Below are 24,488 nucleotides of genomic sequence, written 5' to 3'. Positions count from 1 at the left end.
AAGATTTTTATGATTGATCACCAGACCAACCATTCAGTAGGATCAACTTTAAAGTAATACTCCAGAAATTGCAATATGGCAGGCAGCAGAAGGACATCTTCTTAAGGGGTAACAAAAAAAGTAATTTTTCAAAAGGAAAAACACACGGGCGATGTTTTCCTTCCCCTTTTTACCACCCTTATTTTCCATAACACGTACCTACTTTGGCGAGTTTCTTTTACATAAAACTTCTCCGATTTCCCGCACATGCGCAGATACCGAGCGAAGTCTGAGACCTTCACGCTTCTTGGGAGTATCAAAAGCGAGCGCAACCTGTTCTCCGAGCAGTCGAACACTCTCCCGCTATCGAAGTTTTCGATTTCGTCAAGTACCACGACCTGAACACGGGATTTTAATACCTAGAATCGAACCCGATTAGGTTAAGTTAACCCGAAAGATCAGTTCGAATTTTTCATCGCTGTTCATTTGCTTTAAGAGCAGATTTAAATTGTAATCCAACCCTACAGTATGACAAGTTACTCCAGCTGTGCACGGTGTGCATTGACTGTATTTGTACTGGTGGCATGCGTATCTCTCACGTGCGTACTGTGCAGTGATGTTCAATTATCAGGTAAGTGTAAACATCCAAGTCGCTGTTATTATTTCGAGATTTTTGTAAAGAATTTTGAGACTAAACCACCAGGAGAAATGTCCATCTGTGCCATTTTTTTCCAGGACCGGACCAAGGTATTTCTGCGCTCCGGGCAGAAAGATTTTCAGCCCCTTTACTAAGGATATATACAAAATTGCCTCATTGTTCTGTTTTTGGCGCCCCTTAAAGAATGGCGCCCCAGGCTAGGGCCCTCTTAGCTTTTATCTTAATCGGGCATTGCGTGCTCCTACCCCCCTAGTTTAAACTATTTTTAAAAAAGCACCATATATGAAAATTTATTATAAAGATCCTTAGATTTATGCAGAATTTGTAATTTGCAATTGTTTTATTTGTAAGCCTAAACAGAATTCTATAATCCGTTAAGCAGTCCTTCCCATTTTTTGATTACCCATACTAAAAATAGAAATCGTATTCTATATTAAAGATAAATAGCATATTTTTAATATTAGTTTTCCTTTTTAGAAAAAAAGGTTTAGGAAATATTCGGTTGTGAATAGCATACAGCTGAATAATAAATGCAATTCGAAGATAACTTACCTATTTTTTTGCTGTGGGACTTAGATTTTTGGGCACGTACTTTTTTTTTTTTGCTTTTTGTCCTGTCCCTTCATTACTATTGATTCGTTAGTGTGTTAAATACTGTCTGGGGTAGGTCTGTGTGCTGCAAGCAAGTTTTAATTCGATTTAATAGTCAGTCCTGGTTTCCTGATTCCCATTCAGTTTTCTGTTCATCAACTATTCTTGTCTTTCTCTGATAACTTCTTCCTCTGGTCCATAATAAGAGTAAAAATCCTTCGAGGTCAAATCAAGAATCTGTGAAGGTCACTCTGCTGTCCTGCGTCTATTAATGTCAAGCGAGTCTCGTACAGGAATTGAGATGTGTGGTGAGGCGCCATCCTGCATAAAGGTCATTTTATGTCCTTTTAGGCAACGCAACATACAACTCCAGGACGAACGAAATTTTGCAGATAGCGAGGTATATATCTGAATTTGTATTTCGTTAATACGAATAAATATTAATATTTTCTGTAGAATTTTAATTCTACCCTCAGTTATCTCTGAAGTATGACCACCTCAACCATAATGGACTGTACCACATATAAAAAGTCAAAAAACTTCGTAAGTTAGAGCAGTGGTAATTTGCATCTGGTTGTGCAGGTCAAAATGATAAAGTGGCAGTTATGGGACGTGGTAAAGATAGCACGGAGTTTAAAAAGGGCATGATTGTGGGAGCTATTGAGTTGGATACATCCATATCGAAAACTGCACGTCTTATCGGTTGCTTTTCTCACGCCCTGCCGTGGTTGGACTGTACAAAGAATAATATCGAACGAGTCAAACCACCTCCCACCGACAGAACTGTAAAGGATTATGCAAGGTGAATGTTCGTGGTAAGCGAACGGTACAGAGGTTGTTCGGGCTCAACGACAGGTCACTGTGCAACAGTTGACATCGCCATACAATATGTGGAATGCAAGAACAATATCCCAAATGAGATGCGCCGCATACACGCAAATGTGCGGGGTTCAACAATAGACGACCCAAGAGACACCCTCTCCTCATTGCTGAATTATCGTCGACAACGAATGCTGTGTGCTGTGGTGTCAATAACACATTGACTGGACACTGGAGAACTGGAAACGAGTGTGTTGATCGGAAGAATCCAAAAACCTGATGCAATATGCCGACGGACGCCTTCGTGTATGGCGCAAGCCACAAGAGTCCATGGACCCATCGTGCATGTGCTCACAATTCAGGAAGAATATGGGGCATCTTTTGCTGGAAAGAACTAGGATCTCTGGTGCGTATGGACCAACATTTTACTGATAAGGTCGACGGCAGCTTTTAGAAGACCGTGTGCACGGAAACAATCTTCCAAGACGATAATGGGCCGTATAATCGGGGCCGCTCTGTGCACGAGTGATTCGAGCAACACACTGAAGAGATTGCCCATTTTGATCGAAGTCCAAATTCGCGTGATCTCAATCCATTTGAACGTCTGTGGGGTTTTTTGGAACGGGAAGTGAGGCGTTTGGACATCTAACCTTCGCCTATCCTGACACTGTGGAAAGCTTTGCAGGAAGCATAACTGCAGATCCCTGTGGACATCTTCTGACATCTAGTGGAGTCAGTTCCAAGGTGAATAGCGGCTGTTATCCGTGCGAACGGTGGCCGAACATGATATTAGGCAGGTGGTCATAATTCAGTCATCATGCAGTGGATTATACGTCATGTCATGCCACACTGTCACTTCTGTAATAGTTTTTGCTTCAAACCCACTGTTTATTGAGGATTGTGCGGTCCAAAGTAATGGATAGTTGTGTTTGTTAATGAAGCCTCCAGTGCGAAAAATGTTCTTTAGGAAGTCTTTCCAGTCCTCCATCCATCCAAGCATGTTTTCTGCAAACCTAATCCTTCTATAACAACCCATTTTAAAAATTTCCATGTAGTACAGTTTCTATGGTTTTCAATTTTTTTGTACAGATTGAAAAGTCGCTCAGTTTCCCGCACACACGATATACCGAATTCCTTAGGACTTTGAAAAGCACCTTGTACCACCTTAATAGGCACAGCATGGCCTAAGTGACACTAGCGCCAGAAATAACCACAAACATCTTGAAATTCTCATCAAATGAGAAGAAAGTGGCCATTCAATGCGCTTTCTATCAGCTACGGATTCCGCTGGAATCTGTTTTTGTTAGAAACTTTTAATACTTTTAGGATTCAGTGTTGCATTTCTTCCTCAGTCTGTTCGACACCCTTTTCGTACAGCTGTTATTGACCTCCCAGTTACTCAGGACACATTTATAAATTTATCCATCCTAGATAGAAGATCTGTATAAAATGGGAATGAATGATAAGATTAAGGACTTGGTCCACGATTTTAAATCCAACAATGACTTTAATCTCCATTTCCACGGATGGAGATTAAGAAGATAAAATATTAATGTTTTTATTTCTAGCAAGACTTTAATATTTTTTAAAATGTAAATAGCATTCATTGCACTGTAAAGCCCACCACACAAACATTTCGAAAGGGATTTAAATAATGCTTCTTTAATACGTATAAATTTAAACTCCCTGTATATTTTTTGTTTATTTCTGAGCTGCCTTCTACCAAATTTGCAGCTTCTGTGCGCTGATAAGAAACACGTTTTTTCCGATTTAAGAAATCTTCCAGCTGGTTGGCGTATTGCCCTTTTTTTTAGAAAAATAAATTCCCATCTACCGTTGCAGAAATTGAAACTTTTTAGTGCCATATATTCCATTTAAGTCTTCATGAGAAGTTGTAAAAAAAATTGGTTGAAAATTTGAATTTCAGAGGTATAAATTGAACACGAGATGTAAACTCAATCTCTTTCGATTCAATTCAAAAGGAATCAACATTCAAGCAAAAAAATGGTAGCGAACAAGTTATATTGAACAACCCTCGCTCTGAACATCAGTGGTGTTAAGACTACTCATGTAATCGCGTTAAAGATTTCTTCAGAGTGAAGAGCAAATCTCAAAGCTTTCTTCGAACCTAAGAAACCTTAGGAGAGATACCATTCATCACCTTCACGATGCCAAAGTTGCATTTGAACTCAAACGACTTGAAACCCATTTTTGAGACAGTTTTCTTTTATAAAGAGATGGATGCTCTGCCTTCGACATCTGAAAAGAGTTCCAGGAATATTACATCAAGTAAGTTTACATTCATCTAGAAACTGGCACATGATTAAACTCTAACATTGCACACAATTCGGTCTCTCCATCTTGACGGAAAATTATTAACTGAGATTGGCTGTTTTCTAATTCAACTTTTCATCAAAACCAGCTCTGGTTTACTTTAGTTGTAGTATCAGAGCAGATGGTTGGAATTATAGTACGCCATCTTATATTTCAGTAATTTGATGTTTCATTTATATTGATAGAAAGTCAGATGCTTAATTATAATTTACATTTCGAAACCACGTTGAATATTTTCTGCTTTAATCAAGATACTGAAGAGTCATTTCCTTCGTGGGAGTTTTACACCACCAAAAATCATTTATTATTCATCAACATGTTATGATGAATACTAAATGAAAGAAATCTTTGCTAATTTAATGCATTATAATTCCGATATTCTTTGTACTGGTTGCTTATGTGGACGAGATGTATGTGATAAACTTAAGATGCTACATTTAATGAGATACAGTCGAAACTGTTAAGTGCGGACAGAGTACTCTCTCTCTCTCTCTCTCTTTCCACACACCCCCGTGTCACAACAAAGGAAGAGGGGAAGTTAATTAGCACGGACTATCCAATTCACTCAAGTTAATAGGAAAACTTTTCAGCGTAATTAAATCGGAAAGTCACTGAAAAGAAATGAAAGTGTTTAGAAACCCTTTTTCTTAGATTAAACTCTGTGAATCAGCTTGGGAAGAGCTTACTAATCACGCAAGATAAACAGGAAATGGATATATCTTGGTTTTTTTGCATTGTAAGAAGTTATCGTCATAATTATTTATATGAAATTTCATTACAAATTCATTTAAAGATAGTTTCCTCCCCCCCGCTTGGAGATCAAATCTCTTAAGAGGAAATATAGAAGTTAAGTGATTGGCCAACCTGTTGCTCTACTTTAGGGAATATTATTTCATTTTCCTCTTGAAAAGCATTTCGCATTCGACCCCGAATTTTAATATATTAAAAATATGATCCTCAAGTTTGAACGGTTCGTTTCACCGAGTTCTTTTTATGCCAGTCAAAGGGGATGTTTAGATATTCATCACCTATGATGTTGTCCCTAGGATGCCTCCACTTTTCTGACACATGAACTGACTGACATCTGCTTTTCCAGTAGAAAAATGTTAACTGGGATTCTAACCTCTATTTATGATTCTCTAATATTTTGGTACGGTAGTGTATAGGCTATGCATTTCACTCTGTAAGCTTTAGACACTTATTTTGTTTCGTTCTTTATTTCCTTTGTATTTATAACTCTGAAAGAGTATCATTTCTCTGCTTGTAACCAGCATCGGTTTTCCAACGAGTTGCTATGGAGAAGGAACATCTCTATGGTAAGATTTACTAGGATTTCTTTCTTACTTTTTGAAGAAAACAAATCACCTCACAAATTTTGTTGCCGGTTCACAGTCTTCATTCTAGTCAGTCTTCTTATCGTACTTTCATGTGGTGTTCAGAATAAGTGTTTGTAACAAGAAGTAACAGAAACATCTTTCAACATGAGACTTCTGTCTTTCTTTGGAGTATTGTATTCTAGGTTATCCGGAAGAATTGTCTCATTCTTTTCTGCCTATTTCTGATCGTTGATGTGACTTTTAAAGCATCGTTATAATCTAAGCGTGCTGAATAATAACAAACGAAGTGTTTTAACATATCAAAACGTAATTTATTATTTTATTTTAAGTTCTGTTTCACTAAATACTACAGTTAATCCAAAAATAATATACAAAAGCGGATATTTTAAGATGAATTTAATTTATAACAATTTATACTGTAAACCTTCAGTATAATCTCCTTCTTCATGCCTGCTTCCCAATGTTCAAGTAATTTTTAAATCCTGTTTAACTGTCTGTTGAAGTTAAGCTTTCTGATGTGTTCAGTAATTGCTGCACTCAACTCTTCTAAAGACAGAAAAATCTTTGTCGACGTAACAGTTCTTTGCGCTTGGGAACAGATCGTAATCACAAGGAAACCAGGAGTATAAAGGTGGGGAAACCCTACCTCGGGTAGGGTTCCCTCCTTCCAACTTCCAACATCTCTGGCTTCGTCTGATGAATTTTTGGGCGTAATTTTTGAAGAAGAAACATTGCATAGTACTCTTTAAATATTGATCTTCCAAGTGGAATATGATTGGCGACAGAACTTCCCTCATAATCCTTCGGCCATGACCATTTATTTCATCTTTGATTGGTGACGTTTAGAGGTGTGTTGCGAAGATGGATTCTTCCACTGAGCCAATTGTGACTTCAGTTCAGGTTCAAATTCTCCTCTTTGTCTCATCATTGGCAACAATGCGTTTTAAAAACTCTTCACCATCTTATCAGTATCGTGCGGTTGTTGCATTGTATTTTCTTTACGCTTTGCCTTGCTGATCATGTGACATTTAATGTGGGACGTATAGAGCGACGTTTATGTAACACCTCATTTTAAAATTCGGTGAAGATGATTTCGGTATTCAGGGTTCTTTGGATATTTCTTCAGAGGTAATACGTCTCTCTTCCTCCAAAATGGTGATAATAATGATGACCAATGCGTTATCCGTAGATGCTCTCGGTCTACCTGAGCGTTTCTTGTCTTCAACACTAGTTTGACTATAACAAAACCTTTTGAGACCAACGTGAAATCATGCTACAATCTACCGTTGACTCACGACACTTCCCTCAGCATTTCATAAATTTATGACCCGAGTGCCAAGCGATATTTTCCAAGAAATGTTCCAAGTGTATTTCTAGTGCAAGTACTAGCTTTTCATAAACCCTCCTCCGCTAGCAACGTTACTGCTACACCCATAAGCAAAGTACTGTTCTTTTGATGGCAACCAGTGACCAAGCGATATTGGTAACTGGTTGCCAACACTCATTCTTCCAAGTGACGGAGCCGGTAACCTGGATGGGAAAGTTGCTCTCCAGGGCTAACTACTAAAGGGAGCAACAATGAGTTTAACAAACCAGATACCATCTGAACCTATGGATCAATGATCACTATCCCGGAAGGAAGATGATTCTTTCTCATCCACTGTCAAAAGGCAAAAGAAAGAAACAAATAAGAATGATTTTATACTCTTCCTAATCATAAATTCACCAATAGACCAGCCTATCAGTAAACTGTCTTTGTTATACAAAGATGTTTGGAGCACACGGCTGGTTCTCCAAAAAATGGTTCGCCGTTTAAGGTCATGATCTGCTAGTAGAAACCATGCGTCATGGACAGTGAGTTACCTCTGTAAATGACAAGTACTTGGTGGGATTCCCATCAAAGCCAATCCAAATGCCGAAATGAATACCTCAAAAAGAGTTCATCATCAGAGAACGGAATCTGTTTAAACAGCCCAGAAGAAGAAATTTCACAAGAACTGAAGTCCAAAAATGTTACTCAAGTTAAGAGAATATTTATTAAAAAAAGAGGGAGCATCTGTGAAAGCAAGGATACCTAAACTGTCAAATGGAACCATACATCCCCATTCCAATTAGATGTTACAAAATGCTAGACGTTCGGCCACTCCCATACGATATGTAGAGGCATGTCGATGTGTACCACCCGCGGTTAGAAGGAACACGTCCATAACGAATGAAACGAGAAATCTCCACGTGTTCCAAATATAACGAAGACCACGCCGCTTTCTCCAAAGACTGCACCCTGTGGAAAAGAGAAAAGTAAATTCAAAAATAGAAGAATCAACACAGTCACGTACCAGGAAGCTGAAAAGCAGATTCCACTATCCTATCATATATATTTTTAGTGAGATTTACAAGGGTACTAGCTTTTCACAAACCCTCCTCTGCTTGCAACGTTATCTATCCATATCCAATGCTATCAGATATACTGGGTGATCACTGAATTATGACCACCTACCTAATACTTCGTAGGTCCTTTTGCCCTCAGTACAGCAGCTATCCGACGCGGCATTAATTCAACAAGATGTCGGAAGCCTTCAGGAGGTAGGGCCAACCAAGCTGTGTGTAATGCTGTCAGCAATGCAGGTTTGGGGCTGATTGGTGTATCCAGACTCCTGATATGCCTTTCCATAGTGTTCCACAAGCCCTCTATGGGATTGATATCGGTGAGTTCGGAGGCCAATCGATATGTAAGTAAGTGTGTTTAGGGTCAAGCGGCACCAGGGGTTCCCCCATCTCCGCGTAGTTTACGTTGTGGTGTGTTACAGTACGCTGTAAATGCCAGAGATTTAAGTGTGGGTCTTGGATCGTTTAGTTTAGTGTACAGTTGTTCTTCTGGTCGTGTACAGTTGTTCCGCTGAACCCCAATTGGGGGTCCAACGTTGCCCCACTTACGCCAAGTGGAGGCCGACCAGGAGCCCAGTAGCTTATATATACTCTGGCAGGTCATGCCACCTAATTTCCTGAGAGGACACAAGTTTAGATAAAGACAGGAGAGGTTAATGTGGTTCAGGTTTCAGTTTAGAAATCGTTAATTTTGATTAGTTGTTGGGGTTTACTAGCGTGGGGAAGAGACTGAAGACTGGGGGGGCGAAAGACAGAAGTATGGGGTCGATAGGGAAAGCAACCCCAGGTAGTCAGTAAGGCACGCCCATGCCTCACCAGGCGAAGTATGTGGATTGGCAGGGGAGGGAGGAGACAGGAAGACCATATCCTCCTCCCCCTGCAGGGGAGAGGAGAAAAGGTACCAGGCAAGGGAGCTGGTACAGATCGCCATTTGGCTACATGGCAGTGAGGCTGCAGCAGTCGTAGTGCAGTCATAAGATCATGTCCGATAGTAAAGTCACTCATGGGACAGTGTCCCGTCCAAGTTGAATGTCTTTGTTTTTGGTTCTCTATCTTCAGATAGTACATTTGTCAGTTTCACTTAGGACTCATATTTGTTGGTACATAGGCAGGGTTTCTTGGTTCCAGTGTTCATTCGTATAATTGTAGGAAGTGCACTGTCACTATTCCAAGGCAAGACTGCTAGTATCTTCCACATAATATCATTCTAGGGTGTGTCTGAAAAGATGTTTTGATTTGTTATCTGGCTGGTCGTCTTTCACTCCTGGTGTATTGCATTTAGAGTTCTCCTTCTTGAGAAGAGTTCTTGAGCGAAGTTGGTCAGGGCTCTGTATTCCTCCTCTTAATCTAGTAGGTGAAACTCTTGCCCTCTGGGGAGGTATCTTATACTCGTGATTAGAATGCACCTGAGATCCTCATATTGCGGACAGTAGTACATGAGGTGTTCCCAGATTTCGACCTCTCCACATGTACAGCATGGGTCTTCTACAAGGGCGAAGTCCATTAACTTTGCGTTAAAGGGGCCGTGTCCAGTTAGCAAGTATATTGTTTGCAACCCCGGAAAGAACCAAGTAGACGATTTTGGATAGATTGTTTTCAAGTTGCGGCAAGAACTTGTGGGTGATTGCTCCTTTGGCAGTTTCTGCCCACCTGTCCTGCCACACCTGCAGCAGGGGAGACTGAAGCTGGATCTTTTCTGCTTTATGGTTGTTTGTTGGGTCTATTGTAAATTCCAGGAAAGTGTTGGGTATTCCCTTAGATAAGTAGTAGAGGAGACCTGTTCTTGCGATTTCAAGATCAAGTGGAAGTACTGCTGCTATCACCTTCAGCGGTGGATTACTCACAGTTCTGCAGGCGCGGGTAGTATTGAGCAGGATGGCGCGTTGAATTGCATCCAGGGTTCTCTTATTTATGACCAAGGCAGTTTTGTCGTACCAGATTTTTGAAGCGTATGTAATTATTGGGAGGAAGGTTGTCTTGTAGTATAAGGCTAGGGTACGCTTTTTGAGACCCCAGTCTCGCCTTGTGACCCTAGCTACCATGGCAGAGTAGTTTCTGATCTTTTGTCTTAAGAATTTGAGATGTGGTTGGAAGGATAAGTTATTGTCTAGTATGACACCCAGGTGTTTTAGTTGACTGGAGAACTTGATATTTGTCCCATCAATCTTAATCTGGGGTGGTCGTCTCAGTTGCAGGGTTCCTTTAAGCAGCGCCCACGATGTCTTTGTCGGTGACATTGTTAAGAAATTCTTCTTGGCCCACTCTTGGAGTATCTGCAGGGCCTGATTAGCTAGCATTTCCAATTGGACTCTGGAGTTTGCTTGCACTGTCAAAATTAGGTCATCTGCGAAGGCCTGCACCCCCACAGCTCCTAGGTCCATTCTCAAGAACTCATCAAATTCCAAGTTTCACAGGAGTGGGCCCAATACAGACCCCTGTGGACATCCTCTGTGTACTGTTCTTGCGACCTTTTTTTATGGAGTGTTTATCTCAATTTTTCGTTGTGAGAGATAGGTTTCTATGACTTTATAGAGGTTGATGGGTACTTTAGCTTCCCTGAGTCTGCCCAAGTCCTCGGCCACCAGAGTGAGTCGAACGCCCCGGCAAAGTCAATCGATATTACGAAGAAATACTTGTTGTCACATTCTTTGCAATTGTTTCCAATATAAGAAGTGTGTACAGAAAAGCAAGAATTACAATTATTTACAATATTTACACAAGTGCGTATATTTACAATATTGTTTACAAAATTCAATTATTGAAAAGATTATAGTTGAAGTAAGCTGTGCGCTTCTGAGAGGCTCTTCACTCTGTACTGCTTGCTTTCGAAGTATTTCACAGGATCTATTGGTAATAAATTGAAATGGTTGACTGCGTTGTTTGGGAAAAAATTCTTCGGACAGCACAGGTTGCACAGTATGGAATGCAACGGTAGGTAGGAGCTGTCATCACTGTGTCTAGCACGTGGAGTAGAGATAAGCCCTCGAAGACTGGGGGCTCAATCACACCGGTAAGCATCTGAGAAAGAAGAAGAATATTCCTGGATGCAATGTGAACTCTCCAGAGAGTGATATTTAAGTTGGTTTATAAAACAGTCCTGGAGATGGTGAATGCGTTGCCTGTGACCCTGTTCATCCATGGCATTACCCAGTACTCGACTGCGAGGAATCTATTTATGTACGACGTCGGGGCAGAAGACCAGATTGGTGATGCATATAGTGCGATAGGTTGTAGGCACCGCTGGGCGTATCCTCCGACTACATCGACGTCGAGTAACCCCGTCAGCTCTTGTCGAATTGCCCACATCGCCGAGAAAGTCTTAGTTTTCATGGTCGAGAAATTGTTCTGAAAAGTGAGGCCCTCGTTCCAAGTCAAGCCGAGATCGGTGTGAGACTTCACTTTCCTTATCTGCACTCCGTTGTGATAGGCTGTGATGTCATTTTTGATTCTCTTTTTTGTAAATGTGATTTGGGCTGATATAGATATGTTTAGCTCCAGACCTATCTGCAGTAGATAGGTTATAAGGCTGTTGATCAGGACAGCGACTCGCTGATTTATCAGGTGGGTTTGTTCAGAGTCTTTTGATTTTGAATATAATTTGTGGTCATCTGCATATGATGAGAAATCAGTGTACCTTGCGAGGAAGGGTTCAAGGGCAGCGGCAAACAGTAGACCAGACAGGACACCTCCCTGCGGTACTCCTGACAGAGATGGTTTTGTTCCTGTAGAGTTTGGACCGCCGGTTGCTTGAATTCAAGATGTTGTCCGCCGATTGTTCCCAAGTTGTTGTCATTTGACCTTGTGGGGTTCGTGTGGTAGTCACTACCTCCCCCTAGGGAGTTTGTTGGTAATAACCCTATAGACTGTTCCCCAAGGGTAATCATTTCCAGTTGTCACTAAGCGTTCCCAAGTTCGTTTCTTACTTTTCTGGATGGCGTCCGTGTATCGGTTTCTGGCTTCCCTATAATGTTGCTTGAGGACTCACTTCAGCTTCTGGCCACGTCCTGTGCGCTCGTTGAAACTCCTTTCTTCTTTTGGTTACCACTTTGCGGGCGGAGGACATTTATTTCCGAAGTCCACCAGGGGATGGCTCCATGTTTCGGGTTCTTCTTTTTGATAGCTTCGTTGCTTGTATCTGTGATTATTTTAGTTGTCTTATCTTGCAGTACGTCCGGGTCGGCTTGCGGGTCTAAACTTCCTGGATTGTGTTCCACCGCTATATTCAGTAGGTTTCTGAAGAGCTCCCAGTTGGCACTGGTGATGGTGTATCTGTTTATAATCTGCTTGGCTGGTGGTATTCTTGTTAGGACTCTTGTTATCTTGCATGTTATGACCCGGTGGTCCGAAGTGGTCCACGAATCTTCGACCCTCCAATCAGTCACGAACCCAGCAAGATTTCTTGATGCCAGGGAGATGTCGATCGGGGCCTCACACAGAGTATTACAATAGGTTGGCAGATGATGTGGCTGGTTTAGAACAGTAAATTGGGAGCCCATGAGGAATTCCTCAAGACGTTGGCCGTTTCTGGTGCCTCTTCTGTCTGGTGTAGTACTATGTCATGCTGGCGAACGGCAGTTGACATCCGGCCGATGATAATTTTTTGATTAGGCAGTGTATCCAAAGTCGTTTGAAGTAGTTTATTGTGAAGGTTTATTTCTTCTGCTGGGCCAATCGATATGCTGGAAGTCAGAGCTGTGTTCCTCAAACCATTCCTACAAATGCCCGATGGCTCTGCGCATTTTCATCTTGGAAAACACCATCGCCATTCGGGAAAACGTGTAACATAGCGGGGTGTAGACAGTCAGCAAGAAGTTGACGATAGTGGAAACCAGTGATACGTGGTTCCACATGCACCAGGGGTCCAAGTTCATGCCAGTGAAACATGTCCCACACCATACAACCGCCTCCACCTGCCTGCACTTCTCATACCATGCATGGATCAAGCACCGCATGTTGTTGACGCCAAATCCCTACACGACCATCCAAGGTGTGGAGTTAATAACGTGACTCATCCAACCAGCACACCTTCTTCCAGTCTTCTAACGTCCAACTTGCATGCTCTTTCCACTGGCGAGTCTTTTACGCCGATGAACCTTGGTTAGGAGAGGATTCCGTAGTGGTCGTCTACTGGTATAGCCCATGCGTGCGAGCGAGCGAGCGACGCATGGTCATGCCAGATATTGTTCCGGGTTGGCTCATGTTGTATTGGGTAGTCAACTCTTTAACAGTGTTGCGCCTGTACGAGTCGTCGGACCCGGCGCTCACCTTTAACTTCAACCTTTTGCTGACCTTTGCAGTTTTGCCGTAGGGTCGTTTGACCGTGAAAACGGTCAAACGGTGTTTGACCGTTTTCACGCCAGTGCTGGTACTCTTTAACTACGGCGGCTCTCGAACACTCCACCAGTTCAGCCGTTTGGAAAATCGAGGCACAAGCTCGTCGAGCACCCACAACCTATTCTTTTTTAAAGTCCGATAAATCCTTCCTTTTATTCATCACGCTCAGAATTTTGCCACTTACTGAACCACTGACACCTTATCTATGCTACGTAGATCGACTAACTGCGCACTCGGGTACTTCACGTGGTCAACGGGTCGCATTCAGTTTTCATAGGGGTGGTCATAATTTGGTGATTATTCAGTGTATATCCATCAGTAGAATCCATTTCCCTGGACTGGGTGGTTCCCAGCCCCGGTGGTACTCTCCTCCTTCTCTACATTCATTCAGAGGATGCTTTCCTTCCCAATTCTCCTTTCCTTTACCTGCCTTGACTCCCTCTCTTCACTTTTATATTTTTATTTTTCTTGGGTACCACCGGAAAGCTCAGGCGACTCTGGGGGTTGCCTACGCAGAGTTTCCTTTCTCCCTACGTACTGGCCCGTCTCCTCGTGGCGATAGACGGTAACTGGGGGTTGGTTGTTCTCCACTAGCCCTGCAGGCTAAGAGGTCAGATGGACAACACTCCAACATAACCCACATACTAACACGCACATTCTGGCCTAGTAAAGAGTCTATTCTTCACAGAGAAATAAACTCGGAGTTGGAGGAAACTCGCGGTGCCGTTGCGTACTGACCCTGGACTTTATATCCTGTCATCCACGACACGAATCCATGCAGTTACTGCCGTTGCTGTAGTAGTACCGAAACCAAAAGAATTAGGAGAAACTGAAACAACACAAACTGACATCTCTGTTTCTCCAAGCATAAACAGCAGATGGACACAAACACTCCTTTCAAAACAAAAACAACAAAAATTGGATCAAATAAATAACGCACCAATCATGGTCTCTCCAAACGGCGAAGTCCACAACTTAAATGGCCAAACCTAAAAAAATCTCAAAAGCGATAGAAAAAAATACAGTATCATACCAATCTCATGGGCACAGATGATCAAGGAATTTCTGAGCTTCATTGAACTTATATGGACACTGGTGTACTTCAATGGAATTGTGGTGCATTATAGCCAAAGTAATTTTTTCACCATAATCCCTAAACAACAACATCATAAATTGCGTCACGCTTGACTACGTAAAGTTTCAGCTTTGATAAAAGATATTTTATCTGAAACTGTTTGAATTATGGAAACTTGGGAAAAAATCCAAAAACAAAGTTCAGAAGAAAGTCAAATATCTTGATATGACTTTTATCTCAAATCTTAGCAAGTAGGCCTACACTTATATGATGCCGTCAAAAGCTGCCCAACAGGTATCTCTATTTCCGCGAACATATCTCTAGCCACCTGGGACCGATCAATACTCTCATCCATTGAGAGTCTTACGCTCAAACATAGTTGATGAGATTACGAAGACACCAATTGCTATAATACCTGACAAACAGCAGACTACACAGGAGCCGACCAAAACAAAAGAATACTACCTCTCCCTCCTGAAAAAAAAAAAAAAAAAAAATGGTATTCCAGCAATATGAAATACATGTTCCATGCAGAAAATGACATGAATGATGGCACCTCGAAAGAAAGAAAATGAAAAATAGGACAGACACGTATATCAACTTCCTAAAAGAGACAGAGTTCCAAGCAAAGCAAGACCATTCCGAATTATTTAGTTTAATACAAACCAAGTAATGCAAAGTTTTAAACAACTTATATTGCTGCGCAAGTCTACGCATCTTTGATAGAACAATATGACCCTATAAATCTATTAATGTCTGCCTACAGGGACTTACCCAAATCTCCAAAACTTCATCCTTTACAGATGGCCGAAGCATAGTCACTAGCTCTTGGAGAAGATGCGAATCTTGTAGGTGTAATATACCCTTGAAGGACATTTCGCTCCATACTCCTTATAGAAGTACTTATTGGAATAACTTTAAATCTGGCCTCTGTATACACCTCGCAGAAGTTGTCATGTTAGCGTCACGAGTATACTAGCTCAACTTGCACCTTAATTTTGTATCTTAGAAGATTCATTATGTTAACAACTTTGTATAGCCTTGCATTTTTTATTATCTAAACGTAGCCTTACCAAACTTGACCATCCCTAATTGAACGAATCTGTTAGATTATCTGAATTTTTTAAACTTTTGTTTTCTAATCATATGAATAAATTTATCAAACGAAAGCTTAGTGTTTAGATTAATGAAAAAGTTATAAATCAAAGGCAGTGAAGGTAACAAATTTTTAATGTTGATGAAAGGCAAAGTTAGATGTGATTTTAAAAAAAACAAAGAAGCAGATCAGCTGTGTTTAATACGAAGGATATCAATTACTTTTGTGTTTGTTCGTTGATTCGTTTTCAAATTAAAGCGAATAGAAAGAAATTAATAGAAAACAAAATTAAATAAGGTTCCTTTGCTTCTCTTGTCAAAATGTTGCCTCCGAAATAGTTATGTTCCTTTAAATGCAGCTTCACTGCAACATTCCTGTGCTATGTAAGGAAGCCACTCAGGGATTGTAATTATGTTAAGGTAATTTAATCAGCCTCCTCTGCACACTTCAAATGCCAAACAATATTAGAAATCATTGGCACATGATATTGAATTTCTAAGTAAACCAAATGCTTAAATGCCAAATGGAATTTATTTATATAAAGAATAGATTCACTTGATAGAAGTAGAAAAGACACAGATGCGTTGTACATTAAAAGATTTAATAACTTTCACTTAAGTGGACGTTATTAAATATTTTATGAAAGAAATAACACTTTCAGTTCAATAAGCTTCCTCTACAACGCAATTTATTGTTTTCCTGACACATTTAAGAATATTCGTGTAAGAGTTAGGTACTGTAGGAATCATCTCTAGCTCTTTTAAATCTTACATGGAAGAATAGGGGATTTTGCAAAAATTTAAAAGTATTGTTTTCTAAACGTATGAGTAAAATAACCCAAAGAAAAGTTTAGGTTATTTGAAAGGTCATGTAATTTAATCAGCCTCCTCTACAACATAAAAATAGTGTTATAGTTTGCAAGATACATCTAAGAGTATTCATAATCTTATCAGAGTTGAGGTACTACAAAAAGTAACGGGTGACTCCTCATCTTTCGCTCTTTAGATACAGTGTGGAAGAACTATGTTCAGTGGCTATCGCTAACAACGAACTCCTGCAGGCAACATCGCAGGATTTCCGATGCGTAGTAAGGCGCGAAATTAAACTTCAGACTTTCAAATCAACTCCAGCGCGGAGATCTTCTGGGTTAAGGGATGGAAAATTTCGGCATCTTTTCAAGTTTAAAACCTTGTTATGGATTATTATTGGCAGTCCGATGCGGGATGTGTAGAGTAGCTGATGTTTGGATGCAGCGTGCATCTGTCTTATTAGTTCTTTCTATCAGTCGTGTAAGTTGTATAGAAATAACCCCATGTGTGGCTGTAAAGGCAAGTAGGAAGATGTCGCGCCAGTGAATACCATATATAGAAGAAAAAATCAATATAAAACTATATAGAATTTGGGAATACCTATTTTCGGAATTTCCATTCAGTAAACGGACTTATGACTGCCCTCTATCCTAGAGCATAAAACCCAAGCAGATAACACGACAGACCTGTTGTTATTATTATTATAATGTTAGATTATGCAAAAATGCGAACCAAAAATAAATAAACTAAAAATTCTTAATCACTAACACTTTTCCCATCACCAAAAATAACTTTAACATCGCTTCTAACTTTGCCCATCTTCCATCTCCACAACGGTGGCAGGAAATTCATTCCAGTGATCTACAACACACTCTTGAATGTAAACTTCATGAGATCCAGCCTTCTGTTACGCCCTTAGATATTTGTGATCCCTAGTTCTTATTTCTCTTACCAGTGAAAACACATCTCACTCATCCATTTTACTCCTCCCGTCTTTCTTCAGACGTGGCCTTCAGACCTGAACACAATATTCTAAATGCGGTCTCACCATCGTCGTATACAATGGGAAAATGGCATTCTTTATCCCTACTTGCGATCCTAAATACCCATTGAGAATGCACCATCGCATCCGTCCATTTATATTGGATGGCAAATTTCGTATCAGATTTTTATGTTAGGAGTATTATATTTTTCCTTCGATAAGGAAAAAACAAGTTGGCTGATTTAAGATTATATACAAAGAATTAAATTTTATTATCATTAAAAATATTTTAATATTATATTAAAATATGTAATATAACGTTGGCTTGATATCGAACTCTAATCCAAAATAATATGATAAAATTAAGACTGAAAATAGTTGGATATCATAATAGGTGTATTTTTAATATTTTAATATAATATTTTAATTTTATTAAATTTTAAAGTTTGTATTTAAAATTTTAATCAAATTAATTTTACTAAACTTTAACTTTAATTAAACTTAAATTTAACATCTTTCTTATTTTTTATTCATTTTTAAGCACACATCTATTCAGACAATTTTTTTTCTTTGATAACAATTTTAAGATACAATTATAAGCAATGGGAATTTCAATAAAGTGAGATAATCCAATTAATTCAAAAAGAAAGGTTATTGTATTATTAATTCCCTCTAAATGTTTATCCAATTCCTCCTGGAATTTATTTAAGCTATCAACTTCCACAACGACAGATGGAAGTTTGTTCCAGCAATCAACTACTCGCTGGCCAAAGGCAAATTTCCGCCCATCTATTCTACAACTGTCTTTTCTCAATTTGAATTTATGCCCCCTCGGGTTCGTAATCTGAGAAAGAGAATCCCATCAGAATTGAGCCTGCTCAACCCATTCAAGGCCTTATACACCTCAATCAGATCACCTCGCAGGTGCTTAGTCTCCAGATGCTGCAATTTTCGGAACGTAAGCCTTTCTTGGTAAGACAGCCCCTCCGTTCCCCTCACCAATCTTGTTGCCCCTCCCTGTACTCGCTCAAGCAACTCTTCATCCTTCCTAAAATGAGGCCTCCAGACCTGTACGCAGTACTCAAGTTCATTGATTACCACACTGTTCTTCTACTCAACCACCCTTTTTATCCATCGTAGAAACTTTCCATTAATACCATCCTGCTCCAATTTATGGATGGATAAATAATTATTTATGCCTCCATAAAATACTTCTCATTCATCTTATGTAGGAATAAATAGCTGAATGGCCTTCGAACTGGATAAAATGAGTGGTGGATTCCTCTGTAATCTTCTACACGCCTACATTCATAGAAAGATAATCCCTAGAATATCGATGTCACAATTCTAAGAAGTTATGCGGTATTCTTGCTGCGTTCTACACAAATAGGATCAGTGTGTCAAGTTCCTTAAGCTCGGACTTAGCGCTGAAGAAATAACGACACACGTGTGGGTTTCTTAAAAAGGAAACACACAAGAAAACAAACTTTTTATAAGTGAATTCTCCGTTCTCTTTTTTGGAAGAGCGGGAGGGAGGGGGCTTCTGTGTGTGGGATTGGATTTGCAAGCATCAGTGGAGCCACGGACAGAGAGAAAAGGAAAATAAATTAGTGACGCAAGACCAAAAGCCAAAATTTTTGTAACTGTTTTCCTCAAAGCCAAAAACGTTTGACAGTCACTTCAGGTTAAATATTTCTCTTGAACTTCAGAATTATTTATTGAAATTATTTTTCAACTAATACTTCGGAGTTAAATTTTTCTTTTGCATCTTGTTTTTAACTGCAGAATTCTCATTAATTTTTATTCACAGATGAGGATGAAAGTTATCAAGAACAGCAGGTTTAAATCTACTGTATTTATTTTGCCCCGGTGAGCAACAAAATTGGATTTCTTCTAAACAGGTTTAATGGTAATGTTTCTAGGTGTTCATAGTAGTAAAAAAATTTGAAAATTTCTCATGAAATTTCTTTACCGAATAATTATCAGCAAAACGTTTACTTTAAACAAAAAAATTGTTAATTTTCTTGTTTAACGTTCATCTATTAAATTTTGAAATTAAACCTTAAATATCATCAAGAATAACCTAAAAGAATTGAACTCTGACTTTTAGACGGAAAGTGGTAGCGCCAAAATCTGAACAATCCAACCCAGTATGTAGACTTGTTTAAATTTAGTTTATGGAAGAGATGCGCATATTGTTTTCTGTTTGATTTCAGTTTAAAATTAAATAAGTTAAAATTAAACAAATTAAAGGATCTAAAGTTTTTTGAATGTTATGGATCCTGTGCGTTTTAATTAAAACATCTCGTAACACACCCTATTATTGGTTTCGTTTGAAACCATTAACAATCACGGACATTTTGAGACAATAACGATACACGACATCTTAGTCTACTGCGGATCAAAATCATCTTATAAAATTAATGACGGTGTAAAATAAAAATAATTTTTGTGCAGGATGGTGCTATGTCCAATATTGACAATGTCAAAGAGCTCCTAGGAGAAACTTTCGTGGAAGAGCGAATTATCAATCGTCATTTTTCATATCCTTGCCCTGCAAGATAGCCCGACCTAACTATAGCTATGGGTCTATCTGAAACACCGTATTTGCCGAGATTTTCCCTCAGTTATTGCAGCTTATGAAGACTCAATCCGTTGGGAAACTGATAAATTTACCTACATGCAATTTTTCTAAATTAATCACATTTCGCATCACTGGTGAAATTTCTGACAAATTTTTTATTGTTCAAAAATCCCACATATACTGATTACAGTGCAGAAAACCACTTTTCGACATTACCTGTAGTATTCGAGTTATTAATTTTTAAAACTGGGAGAGGACTTTGCAACAGCCTTCTGTGACAAAAATGGTTCAGGTGACAAATGGCTTAAACCTAAAAACAAGAAAAATAGATCCAGTACTTTCAATTAAAACATCTTGTATATACTGTAGTACTCGCGGCTAACACTAAAATGAACTAGTTTCGAACTGTGGCTTGAGCGTATTGTTATTTTTGTTTTTACATAAACATAAACACCCTCTTTTTACAATCATTCGAACCTGTGTAAGAAATTCCAGCAGAAAATGGAGCTTCTCTTACAAAACTGTAAAACGAAACAAAACTCTCAAAAGTAAAAGAAAAACATGTATTCACACTCAATGACATTTATGCATGTGGCCTGTTTGTAGCGACTCCAGGACCTGGGTCCATCTCTGCAAATTGTCTGTCTTTACTGAAGAATTTGTGTAATCAGGGGCCTGAAATGTGAGCAGCCAACACCTGAGCAACTGCTGTCTGATGCCCCTCCCAAGGCACGTGGAGCCGGGCATAATATACTATCTGCGCCTCAGTAGTGCGCCAAAATCCCCTCATCCACTGGAGGTAGTGCAATACCAGTGGATGTCAACAATCCCGTGCTCATGATGTCTAGTCTCGAGTACCAGCAGGGAAAAAATAATAATTAAATAAATTAATAATAAAAAAACACTAGTGGTTGATATATCTGGACAATGTCTGAGATCAAAAGAATTCAAGTCCAGGATGGCTGGTACGTGACACAGAGAACATCACAGCAAGAGTTTGTTGAATTATCCAGTGTGGTGAAGCAACTGCATTCTTCTGCTGAAAACGTCGTTGGTGAAGATTTGAAGGGCTTGAAAGTTAGTCTCATTTTCAATTAAGGCTTTAAGATTGACTTCTGAGATGTTCTGAACCTTATTTTTAAGTTGTCCATTGTTCTTCGTAGTTGGGGCAGGACAATAGGATGTCGTTCCAGGATTCGTCTTCCCCACAGGATTTGTCGCCAGTCCGAATTGGAACAGTTTCGCTTTAAGTGCACCATATCCTGTTAGGATGTAAGACGTGCTCACGGATGGGTAGAACCAATTACAATGCGGCTTATTCATGGCAAAGGTGACATTCGAGATAAAGTCTGGTGGCCTCTCCAGTGGGACTTTCATCCCATCTAACCTACCAAAGGGAGAGGAGTTTATTCCATAGGTTTATTTTTTCCTGTTTGATATTTGTAGCAGGATTGCAGTCTACTCCAAGGAGTGAGGTTGGTAGGCCTATTTATGCAGCTTCTAAAGATATATATATATATATATATATAGGTCCAGGGGAAGGCCCTAATACAACCTGCAGTGCATTAGTTGAGGTTGTTCTTGCACTCGGTGTGCCGCAAACAGCACGGTTCTTTGCATGGAAAGGAGTTTGGCCGGGATTTTACTGTTAATGACCCTATGGAACCAGGCCCCAGCAGCATAGGAGGTAATTGGCAAGAAGACAGTTTATAGTAAAGAGATAGGGTTCTTTTGGTGAGTCTCCAGTCCGAACGGGATATCCTGATGACTGCAGAGAAGGCTTTGGTTTTGTTTACTAAACAATTCTCGTGTGGTTGAAAATTGAGCCTGTCGTCCAATATGATGCCAAGGTGTTTAGTTTGTGCCACATATGGATCTTGCTGCAATGCAAATAACCAAGTCGTCTGCATAGGCGAAATTGACGTAGTTGTCAAAGCTTCTGGCGAACCACTGGTCAAGTACGGAGTTCCAAAGGAGTGGTCCTAACACTGACCCCTGTGGACAACCTCTGTTTATAAATTTTGATTATGACAGGTGTTGGGCAGCGACCTGAAATGATCTGTTACTAAAGCAGGATCATATGATTTTGTAAAGATATTGATTGCAATTTGCCAGTCTAAGGGACCTGAGGGCACTCTCCCACCAAAGGGTATCAATGGAGGCGCCTCCGTAGCCAGGTGGGAAGGAGCGGCTGTGTGTAGCACACGCTTCTTGATTAGACCGGGGTTCGAGCCCGTCCCCACCAAATACGGAGAATGCGGAAGGGTCAGCTAATGACCACCGCATATTCCCGGAGAAATATGGCCTTAGTTGCTAATGCTCCTATAAAAAAAAAAAAAAAAAGGTATCAATGGCACCCTCAAAATTCACAAAGATGGTCATCTCATAGACTGCTGTGGAAGATCCTTTCTTGAAGCCACACTGCGAGTTGTATGAAAGGTGTTGTGAGTTTAGGACAGTTTGGATACTGGGACTAAACATTCTTTCAAACAGCTTTTCCAGGTTCCCTAACAGAGAGATTGGGCAATACGCTCTTGGGTCGGTATTAGGTTTTCCCGGTTTTTGAATAATTTTAAGCAGTGCCTGCTTCCAGAAATTGGGGAATATGCCCTCCAAGAGGCACTTGTAAAGATTTAACAAAATATTAGAGCAGAGCTAATGAAATCTGGTGGTGACTGCATTTTCTACCAAGTCAAGGCTTGGACACTTTTTAGAATTCAACTTGGTCACCGCAGCACCAAGTTCAACAGCAATGAAAAGATCAACGTCCAGGGTACCTTCGTAAGTGGCATTGTCTGCTCGAATTTGATGCATATTGTCAAGATCGGGATCATATTCGGGAAAGATGTGTTCAATGATTTTCTCAGCTGTTGAGTGCCAGTAATGTTTCATTGTTTTCATATTGCACTGTATTGTATATATTTGGGCAGATAATTTTGTTCCTACAGATCTTGTATATGAGACCCCAGGGGTCCGTGTTCCTTGCTTGGGAAACCAATTGTTTCCAATACCTTAATTTGTTCTCCGCGATCGCTTTATGGTAGATTTTTCGAGTGTCCTTGTACTCTTGCTTGAGAGCATTAACATCAGGCCAGTGCCTGCGCCGTTGAAAGGTTCTACGTGCCACAAGCGTTTGTTTTCTGAGATCGGTAAGTTCCTGTATCCACCAAGGAGTATGAGGAGTGTGGACTTTCTTTCGTTTGGCAGCATGTTCAGTGGCTCTGAATAGGAATGCCTGTACGTAACCAAGCATATTTAGTTGCAGATTGTTAAGGTTTGGAGCTGTCGCTTTGAAGTCAAGGTTCAGAGATGCTCTAAATTTAGCGCAATTAATGTTTCGGACTGAGAATCTTCTAGGGTCCTCCAGATTGTTGCCATTGTTCTTTGGTGTTGCAGCTGTAATAATGAAGGAGATGGCACGGTGGTCACTGTTAGAAATGTCTGTAAGCGCGTGCCACTCTGCAATGCGATTAGAAACTGGGGGTGCGGTTAAAGTGAGGTCGATGTTGGACTCCCCTGCACGTTGGAGAAAGTGTAGGTTTTACCACCTTCATTGTGTACCGTCCAGTTGTGGGCAAGAATGCAGTCTTCAAGGAGGGCGCCACGAGAATCAGTTTAGTTTCTGTGCCATAGATGGGATTTGGCATTAGAATCTGTTTTGACAAGGTTGGCATGTCCCATTCTGCTGTGGAAGTCCTCAAGTAGGTTTAGGGCTTCTTGAATATCACCTGTTGGTGGAAAGTAGAAGGATAGCTCTTGCGTAGCAACATGAATACAGGAGAAGTTCTGGGTACACAGGCTGTACCATTCACATATGAAACAACGCATTTAATATAATCTGATTGCTGACCCAACAGCAAAAAAAAACACTTCAAGCCTCTATAAACTAGCTAATTATGTCCTTCATATTTAACTTTATTAAGAAATTTAAGATTTAATACGTCTTTTTTTAAGGAAATTGAATGCAACTGAAACTAGGTTAGTTTTGGAGAAATAAATGAGCAATCTGGTTCTTAATACTAGAACTTCTAAGGCAGTCAATAAGCCGAAACTATTGCAGCAAGAGAAAAGTGTGGAATGAACTCTTGAAGGTGTCTGAACTTAGAAAATCATGTCCCTAGAGAGAGTAACCTTTTATCTGAGTCTTTATCCCAGGGGACAATAAACATGTCCTGTGGGGACAATGTTTATTGTCCCCACATACATAACAATTAAGGATATAACGAAGTTTTAATGAGGGTTTGTATTGGAGAAAGTTGGCAGACCAGGTCTATGCGAAATAGATCTTATAGTAATATTGCCAGATTCCTATATGAATAGTCCCTTTTATAGTGTTATTGCCTTGTATGCATTTAGATAAACAAAGATAGCGATCATCTAATTGGGTCTTGATTAACGCCAGACCATGGGCACACTAAAAGGTAGATACTTTTCTTCACCTTGATTCTGTTACCTCAATTGTTCAGAATGAAAAACTCTGCAGAGCCCATACTTTATCTTGATTG

General features: G+C 39.9%; 1 protein-coding gene across 1 annotated transcript in view; it reads left to right on the top strand.

Moving 5' to 3' along the window:
- Positions 1-373: 373 nt before the first annotated feature.
- Positions 374-24,488, top strand: part of LOC150084344 (G protein-coupled receptor GRL101-like) — a 112,644-nt gene continuing 88,529 nt past the window's right edge. Inside the window, exon 1 of the mRNA XM_090376192.1 lies at positions 374-610. Coding sequence (XP_090232318.1) covers positions 508-610 — 103 coding nt within the window. The 5' untranslated portion in view covers positions 374-507. The remainder of the gene's footprint in view (positions 611-24,488) is intronic.

The sequence above is a fragment of the Mastigoproctus giganteus genome, chromosome 6 (assembly GCF_048544385.1).
Source record: "Mastigoproctus giganteus isolate SK-2022 chromosome 6, ASM4854438v1, whole genome shotgun sequence".
Classification (NCBI taxonomy): domain Eukaryota; kingdom Metazoa; phylum Arthropoda; class Arachnida; order Uropygi; family Thelyphonidae; genus Mastigoproctus; species Mastigoproctus giganteus.
The sequence above is the reverse complement of the archived record's forward strand: the minus strand, read 5'-3'. Positions and strand labels throughout refer to the sequence as shown.